We start from the raw sequence: 9,501 nt of genomic DNA, 5'->3' as shown, positions 1-9,501 counted from the left end.
TGCTTTCATATAATATCAGTTTTAATTCAATCAGCAACAAATATTTTCATTTAATAATTCCTCAGTTGTACTGTGTCCATTCAATAATATTTAAGGTCATCTTAATTTAGATTGATGTTATATGACTTCAGCAGATGACACCCTGCTTTTATTTCTGGTCCTGGAAATATTTGAAAGTAGAATATTTAATTCATATGTTGTAAGATTCAAGTTTAACAACACATGAAAATCACACATGGATGTACTTAAACATTAGTGATAAGAGAGAGCTTTGTGGTTTACCTTGATGTTCATACTATATTTATTGGAACCAGTTTGTATTAACAAAGATAAAACTAGAATGATTCCAGAAGTAAAACCAAACCCAAAGACCATTAGAAAGTGATATGGGAAATATTGACTTGGTAATGTTTTGACTTTTGTGAATGAATGTGAATAAGGTTACTTTATAATATCTTACAGAAATGTAATCAGAAGACATGTCACTTTTATAATACACACATTAATCTTTATTATTTTAAATGTTGAAACCATCGACACAAGCAGAAACAGGTTGATGTTGAAACATGTCCTGAGAGCCAGAGAGCAGACTGAGAGCAGAGTGAGAGAGAAAGCAGAGTCCCAGTGAGTCAGCTCAGGACTGGGAACACTGGTCTCTCCTCAGTGTCTCTGAGAGCGGAGTCTGGGAGCCCTGGGTGGCCTCACAGGTCACAGAGACCACCTTCCTCCACTGGTCTGCAGAGAGCCTCAGGGTGCTGCTCCAGCTGTAGTGGGCGTCCTTCTCCAGCACCCCGGGGCTCCTGCTCTCCTCCCAGCTGCTGCTGCCGTCCACCTTCCAGGCCAGACTCCAGTCTGAGGGGAAGCCCTTGTTGGCCAGGCACATGAGCGTGGCCTTCCCCTGCTGCAGCTCTTCTGTGGAGGGGGGCAGCACCGTCAGGGTGGGCTGGACATCACCTAGGAGACACCAATCAGATTAGAGGACAGGGAGCATACAGCTATTGATCAACCAGCAGACACTGGGACACCTTTACTGTGAGAGCGCTTCTCCTTTAAGGAGTTTCTGTCAGATGTTGGTTCTGCTCCATCAGTCTCTCACTCACACATTGTTTCACTTCCCTTCAAGAAGCCTCTCATGCAAATCAGCACGGAGACACTTCATACAGAATCACCTGAAATATGTCTCACTGGAAATAAAGTACAACATTAGGACACATTTTAAATAGTTGTGGTCTAAATCATCCAAAACTTGAACTCTACAAACCATAATTAAACTATTTAGTGGATAAATGAACAAATACGGGAAATGAAACAATCAATTGAGCTTAATGTGAATCTCAATAATTACCCAGTTTTACAAACTTTAAAATAATGTCTGAAGGAATTCAACACATTTTTAAATATCCATCGTTATCTTTACTCTGTTCAACCGTATTTAAAAACTGTATTCGTAATTTATTTGAAAACAGACGGGAGAATCGAGAACAAATGAAGAACAAGTGAATGAAACATTAGCAGTTTCATCATTTCACATCTGAAGCTGTTTAAATGACAGCATGTTGGGAATGTATAAAGACATTTCAGGAAAAGCTGCTCCGACTTAGGCTCAATGATGAAGAGGAATAAAGACATGAATACTAATACTATCTAAACATTACAATTAAAATAATATATATCTATCTCTCAAACATTCTAACACAGAATTTAAACGTCATCATATTTAGTTTTTGTGCAGAAACTTACTTCCAACATCCAGTCTGGTTCCTCCACCAAAAGTCCACCACAGTGATACAAAGTCATTGAGCCGCCGTACAAAAACCTCTCGCTGTAGAGAGACACGGCTCTCTGACTTTGACTCACTGAACTAAACCTACCAGCCCTCAAGAAGCTACTTCACCATTAAAGGTGGACATAATGATTTATTCTCTGTTCAATGTTTAACTCTCATGAAAACATTTAAACGTCTTTTGCTGGAGTAAAGTTAGCCTCTTAGTTCAACGTATTTATAAAAGTATGTATACAATAACATGGAGAGGCAACTATTTCTCCTAGTAAGCTGAATAACAAGTACAACGAAAGAGAAATTGCTCTTATAAATTAACATTTGACTTACTTCCAAACTCCAGTCTGGTTCCTCCACCGAACGTGTACCACAGTGATACAAAGTCATTGAGCCGCCGTACAAAAACCTCTCGCTGTAGAGAGACACGGCTCTCTGACTTTGACACAAACAAACTCACCAAACACATCCACGGTTTACCCACTTTATATAATAACTGCTTCCAATGTTTGAAACAGATTCACAAACTATGGAGAAGTATTGAATCTTTTTTTATGAGCTGTTAGACATTTAAAAAGCAAAATACTCATATTGAATGAAGTACATGTAATGACGTTATTTCTTAAGAAGAACTCTCTAATCAATCGGGCAAAATGTAAATCATTGTCATTTGATAAAGCTTTATTTTAGATTGTTGTGGAGGAAGAGAGCTTTGATTCAAGTGGGAGTGAATTATAGGACAGTTTTAAATGTTCTTTGGAAAGAACAAGTGAGCCCTGACCCAGTCCGGGCGGCAGTGCCCTTGAGCAGGGCACCGAACCCCCAAGTGCACCCTGGCACATGCTCCTGTGCACCTATGTACTTGTAAGGTGTGTAAAGAACACAGAGTGGAAACTGAATGCTCCCCCAGGGGAGGTCCATCTTCTTTCTCTTCTTCTTCGTGATCAATAATCCAGGTCCCTGTTGGAGTCAGTCAGAGCATTTCCATAGAGAGACACTTTGCATCAGCAGCACCATGCTCCAGTGCTCTGGGACACTTTATAGTCCTGAGAGTTGAGCACTGGATGACTGACAGCTGTCCTTCATGACAACAGAAGCCACAGGAATCCTCCTCATCAAGAACATGACTTTGATCTGCGTCCTCATCTGGACTCTCCTCTGCTGCTGCTTCACAGGTAAAGTCCAGAGAATCAAACTCCTCTCCTCTGTGAACATCCGTCCCTCTGAAATGAAGCGGACAAAACCATGACGCTGCTTTCTGTCTTTGTCTCTCCTCAGAGTCCAGAGGCCAGGTCACAGTGACTCAGTCTGGAGCAGTGAGCTCTGCTCCGGGACGCTCCGTCTCCATCACATGTACGACCAGTCAGAATATTTATAATGTGAACTCTTTAGCCTGGTACCAACAGAGAGATGGAGGAACTCCTAAACTGCTCATTAAGTATACTAGCACTCGAGAAACAGGGATTTCAGAGCGTTTTACAGGCAGTGGATCAAACTCTGACTTCACTCTGACCATCAGTGGAGTCCAGCCTGATGATGCAGCAGTTTACTACTGTCAGAGTTTCCATGTCATCAACAGTCAGTATGTGTTCACACAGTGAAAAAGCGTCGTACAAAAACCTCCCTCAGTCAGACTGAACAGGAACTGAACTGACTGCTGCAGCTGGAAGCTACTGCAGAGACTGATACACTTCACTGAGGAACACACACACACACACACACACACACACACACCACACACACACACACACACACACACACACACACACACACACACACACACACACACACACACACACACACACACACACACACACACACACACACACACACACACACACACACACACCACACACACACACACCACACACACCACACACACACCACACCAGTATTAAAAAAAGACCATTCACTTTATACTTTATAGAAAAATAGTTATAAATGAGAAAACATTTGTATTTAAAAGTCGACTGACAATGAAGTCTGTATATAAATTAAATATACTATAATAAGTTATTATTGTAATCCTGTTGAAAGAGGCTATTAAACACAATTCCTAACCTTCTCATAAATTAGCTTGTTGATTCAATTCACACATAGTTTCCATTAAAACTTAAGGTGCTACATTTTAGCTTGTGTGAGTATGTCACATCAATACAAATACATTTAGAGACCACAATGCTTACATTTATCATTTGATTATATTTCTTCTAAATCCAAGCTGCAAAGTTTATTGTCATAACATATACACAACTGTGATGTAATTATGTAATGAAAAACTTAGATCGCAGGTTCCTCAACAGTGCAATTACAAGACATACAAAAATACATTTAAAAAACAATACTACAAATTCAAATAGTGCAAGCTCAGGTGTTTAATAGTGTTATAGCCTGTGTGATGAAACTGTCTCTGAGTCTGGTGCTTTTGTTTGGTATAAAATAGTGCAAGAGAATGTTTTAAGATGTGCTAGTAAATACAAATAAAATAGAAATAGTTCAAGAATAGTCTAATTGGAATATGATACATTAGATACATAATTTTCAAGATGCAAACAGATTCATGTGTATGGATGCTCTTGAAAGCGTTCCAGTGTTTAAAAGTCTCATGGCCTGTGGGATGAAACTGTCCCTGAGTCTGGGGGTTTTAGTCCGGATGCTGCGGTAGCGCCTGCCAGACGGCAGCAGACAGAACAGTTTGTGGCTGGGGTGATGGGGGTCTTTTGTAATCCTGAGGGCCGTCTTCCTGAGCCGCTGGGAGTAAAGGTCCTCCATGGATGGCAGCTCAGTCCTGGTAATGTTCTGTGCAGTTTTCACCAGCCTCTGTAAAGTCTTACGCTTGAGGGCGGTGCAGTCAGGACCCTCTCTATGGTGCACCTGTAGAACTTGCAGAGTATCCTGGAGTCCATGTTGAACCTCTGCCGCCTTTAAGGAGTTTCTGTCAGATGTTGGTTCTGCTCCATCAGTCTCTCACTCACACATTGTTTCACTTCCCTTTAAGAAGCCTCTCATGCAAATCAGCACGGAGACACTTCGTACAGAATCACCTGAAATATGTCAGACCACCAAAAGACACGTTTCTAAACTATGTTATCATATTTTAAATTAAAGTTCTTATTGGATACATGAACAAATACATGGAATGAACTGTCAGCAATCAATTGCTTGATGTGTATTTAAATGACATCCATATTTTAAACATTTGAGACAGTATATCACACAATTTAGAAATGTTGCATACGTTTAGAACAAGATGTATGTATATGATTTGAACAACCAAAAACTAATTCAAATGTCCACTCTGCTCTGCCTCTTAACGTGACGTTTTAATGTACTGCTTTTTAATCAATTTGCACAAGTAAGTATTAAATAAATCAACATTTTTGCCATATTAACTGCAAGCGTTGTCCCAGAAGAACAGACTTAGTGTTCAGTTGCAGATGCATTAAGTCTGCCTCCATCTACCCACACGTACTGACACAATTCTGCAAGAGTCAAGCTTTGCCTAAACATTCAACTAAAACAATTGATCAAGTATGAATGATTCTGCTCTCATGGAGGTCAAAGATCATCTCCAGGTTTAAATGTTCTTTTCTTCATCAACTCACAACTGAAATTCTCTGTCTGACATAGTTTGTTCTGCTGCACCCTCAGGTGGTGGATGAGTGCCACTACACGCTGATGGAGGGACTCGGCACTGTTGCTCAATAAAGTTCCTCATCATCTGCGTTCATTGGATCTGTCCTTTGAGTCCACAAGCATTAACACAAAACACAATCTTTTTTGTTTGAGTTTGCCAGCAGACTTTTTTTCTTACTAGTTACTTTCTGACATGGCATCCCTTATGAAGGCTTTTTGGAAGTGCTTCAACATGCTCATGTGTCTTTCCCTTTTTAATAATTCATCTTGTCTGCCAGTGAGAAATGTTTTTTAGTCATTCATAATGGGAACCTGAGTTTCTCAGTTCCCGATATGTGAAAAGTTGAACAATCAAGTGTTTCTATAATTGTCATTAGGTCATAAATAAACAGTTGTTATAGTAAATGTTCAATTATTTGAATATATATACTATTTTCTAAGCTTATAACAAATTAAATGTCCTACTAAAGACAATGGTCTACCAGACACTGGTTCCCACCGTGAAGCATTGTGGAGTTAATTTTGGTTGTTTATTCGTTTATTTTCTATTTATCTTTTAAATCAATAAGCATTAAGCTGTTTAGGCCCCATTTACACGAGGACGAAACGGGTACGTTTGCGTTTACGCAGCGAATTCGTTTTCAAAAAAGTCTTCCGTTCACACGCATTGGGCTCAATTAACGTGTCGGTTAACACGACACCGCTCGACCCGCTGGAAATGCTGTAGTACATATGCCGGGCCTGTAAGTGGCGCTGCTGCCGCCACAAAATATACCAAAATCAGCGAAGAAGACCCCGGAGCATGGTTGCTGTAAATCTCTCCGGTAGTCCACCAGCAGATGAAAAACACCCACCGACGACGACGTTCCAAGGGACGAGGGAACCATGCGGCAGAGTTTCAGTTAACATTTTTTTCCGCCGGTCAACATGTCCGTTAAAGTTTAAATCTTCCGGACAAAATTTGAAAAGTGCCGGTCAGAGATCTTCTTTGTTATTTATTGAGCTTTAAAACAAATTGATAACGACTCTATATAATAATATAAGAATAATAAAAGCCACTCTTTCCCTCCCTCTCTTCTGACAGCCCAGCAGCAGCAGGAGACGTGGGGAGAGGGAGGCGGGGCTATTTCATCGTTATCAGAAAATGATCGTAGAGGGTGTACACATGGAGCCGTTTGCCCCCCAGAGCCTTCCGTTTGCAGATCTATCCACCTTGGGACCCGTTATCGTTTGTGGGGTCCATTTACGCGTTTACGTGTCGGCCTCGTCGGAACGAACGGGCTATACGCGAGAGAAAAGTAGCAGATACAACCCGTTTTGTCCTCGTGTAAACGGTACCTTAGTTGTGCAAGTTGTCATGTAAAATAGGTCTCAGTTGGGAATGAACCTTGTTTCCAGTATTTCCCTTGGGACTCATTTGATGAGGGATCGGCAGCCATCTTAAAAAGGCCAGCGAAATGTTTGTGACTCATGTTTTGATTACGCAGACACGGAAGCCAGCAAGCGGACAACGCCGGGAAGATGGCCGAGGACTGCGACCAAAGGTTCGCCGAGGTCGAACAGGAAGTCAAGTCGTCTTTTTGGTCCAGATTCGCTTTGCTTGAACTAACTCCTCTCGCCAGGCGAGCTGAGAGAGCCATGGATCAAGCAGAGAGGAACGAGGTGAAGCCTTCGGGCTCTGTCAAAGGCAAAACAACTACCTGAGGGAGTCTATTGACTTTGTCCAGGTTTCTGTTGGAAAATAAACCCAAAGGGTCAAATACGTTTTTTTTAAAGCTGATCTTAACCTTAAATAATCGTGGCTTGATATTGAGTAAGAACATGTTTTTATGAACCACACAGCTTCCGGTCTTCCAAGACCCGGCAGGTAAAAAAGACGTGGTGCAGGCACGAAACATCCTACCAATAGAAATATATTGCTTTTAAAATCGTGTTGGTGAACACGAATCAATAGATGAAATGTTGTGACTCGTGACTATAACACGAAATGCCGTGAGACTGGGTTGGATCTCCAGAGTCAAGCTATTTTTCAATATGACAGTTTTCTCCAGAGAATACATAAGAGTGCAAAGTTGCCCAGCTTCTATTTTCTTTTTTTTAAGATTACTTCTGGCCTTCCTTGCAAGATAACCAGATCATGGCAGTAGCCAAGAAAATATAAGAGAACAGCAAATATAAAGTTTTCTACACAACAGTTAAACAACATAGCATTTCTATCTCTCTGACAGTGTTTGTTAATACAGTTTCTCATACATTACATCTGATGGAAAGTAAAAAACTGCACTGACCTTAAGCCTTGAAGTTATGACACTTCTGTGCACATGTAGTGCCACCTGCTGGTTGACTTAACCCTTCTGCAAACTAAACATTTCGATATTTCCTGTGATTACACTGATGTTCTGGCATTATTCAATAATACCTCATTCACACCAACGCAACTCCGGTTCAAGCTCCGTGCTAGAGCTTTTCAGGTTCAGAACCAGTTCTTCGGTTTAGCTCTGGCTCTTTTCACACCGCCCATAGTCCGAATGTTAATGCGTCGTTGCGTCATCGTTTGCGTCATGACGTAATCGTTTGCGTGCCTGCTTCATAAAGCCAAACCGCGCGGATGAAATCAGTTGCATTAATTTCTTATGGCTCTATCTGCAGCTTTTCCGGAGTCATTTCTGTGGTTTAGTTATATTCTTATAAAAAAGTGTACTCGTGTCAATAAAGGTTTTTTTTAAACACAACTGCTTCCGAGGTCGGTCTTATTCCTTAAGGTGGACTGAACCATGAGTGTGGAGTAACGTTGTATCTTTCATTTAAATGAACTGTAACCTTCATCCAGGTATGTAACAGCTATTCTCAAATGAACACGTGAAGTAAAATTTAATATTTATATATAATATAGATTTATAATGAGTTATAATGAGAGGTGATCAACGTGAATGCTCAGGTTCCACCTTAACACGCAGACACGTTGCTTCACCATGAGCAGAAACCTTTATATCTACAGTCTATGACTATGGCTGAAACTCTGAAACTCTGGTTAAGTTTCTCCATCGTTCTCCAAACTGGATAAAACGTGGGCTTTTTGTTGTTGTTCAGGAGTTGATCTATCTCTGCCATGGATGTGTCTCTGCACCTGCCCCCGCCTCGACGTAAGCGTCACGTATGTGGTGCTTTTGCTCTGGCCGGACAATTTGTTGGTGCTTGAAACGAACCGGATTCCGGAGCTAAGAGGCTGCTCCGCTGCGGTGTGAAGAGGAAAACCCGGTGCTTTTCAAGCTCCAGGTCCGAACCGGCCCTGAAACGCCGTTGGTGTGAATGAGGTATAAATTCAGTTTAGAGAAGTGGTTTCACCATTTTAAAAACAACCAATACAAAATGAATGTATGAAAACATTTAGTTTATTTACATTTTTGGGGGGTAAATGATTAAACTGTTGTATGATTAAAGGAGACCTATTATGCAAAATACACTTCTTTATGTCTTTTATACATAAATATGTGTCCCCGGTGTGTCAGGGAACTCACGCAGCATCAGAAAATAAAGCCCTCTCTCTTTTCCTCCGTACCCAAATCTCTAAAAACGGGGCTTCAACAGAGCTGATCCAGATTTGCGTCCGATATGACGTAATATCTGAAATGTGGACCCACGGCCCAATCAGAAACGTTGCTATCAGAAACAATGCCCGACTGTTTTGGACGTAATATGGTCAGTGTTTACATTAACATCGCTAACACTCAGAGCTAACCTGTACTGGAGAGCATGTGTGTGAAGAAGCAGGAAGTAAAAAGGAACTCACCTTGTGGTATAACCGGCAAGAGAGAAATCCTTTGAGCTCCAGACTGTTTCAGAGAGAACCCTTGATAATCCATGATATGGCGTTTCATCACCGCAGTATCTCCCGGAAGAATATCCTGCATAAGCTCCGCCCCTCTTTTTTATCAAAAACAATTTTTTGTTAAAGCTTTATACCCAAAATCAGCACTTTTGAAACAGGAAGTGAAATAGAGGGATATGAGACATGGCTAGAATGGGGGATCTGTTTGTTATTTTGAGCAAAACACTTCATGGACATGTTTTTTATATATCTGAGACCT

At 41.0% G+C, this 9,501-nt stretch overlaps 2 gene segments (V, D, J or C); one reads left to right on the top strand and one right to left on the bottom strand.

The window, feature by feature from the left end:
- Positions 1-482: 482 nt before the first annotated feature.
- LOC117547007 lies at positions 483-2,261 on the bottom strand. The segment is given in 2 exon segments: positions 483-954; positions 2,111-2,261. Coding segments are annotated over 2 exon segments (456 nt in total).
- A 540-nt stretch (positions 2,262-2,801) lies between these two features.
- LOC117547009 lies at positions 2,802-3,399 on the top strand. The segment is given in 2 exon segments: positions 2,802-2,952; positions 3,056-3,399. Coding segments are annotated over 2 exon segments (414 nt in total).
- Positions 3,400-9,501: the final 6,102 nt, after the last annotated feature.

The sequence above is a fragment of the Gymnodraco acuticeps genome, unplaced genomic scaffold (assembly GCF_902827175.1).
Source record: "Gymnodraco acuticeps unplaced genomic scaffold, fGymAcu1.1, whole genome shotgun sequence".
Lineage (NCBI taxonomy): Eukaryota > Metazoa > Chordata > Actinopteri > Perciformes > Bathydraconidae > Gymnodraco > Gymnodraco acuticeps.
The sequence above is the reverse complement of the archived record's forward strand: the minus strand, read 5'-3'. Positions and strand labels throughout refer to the sequence as shown.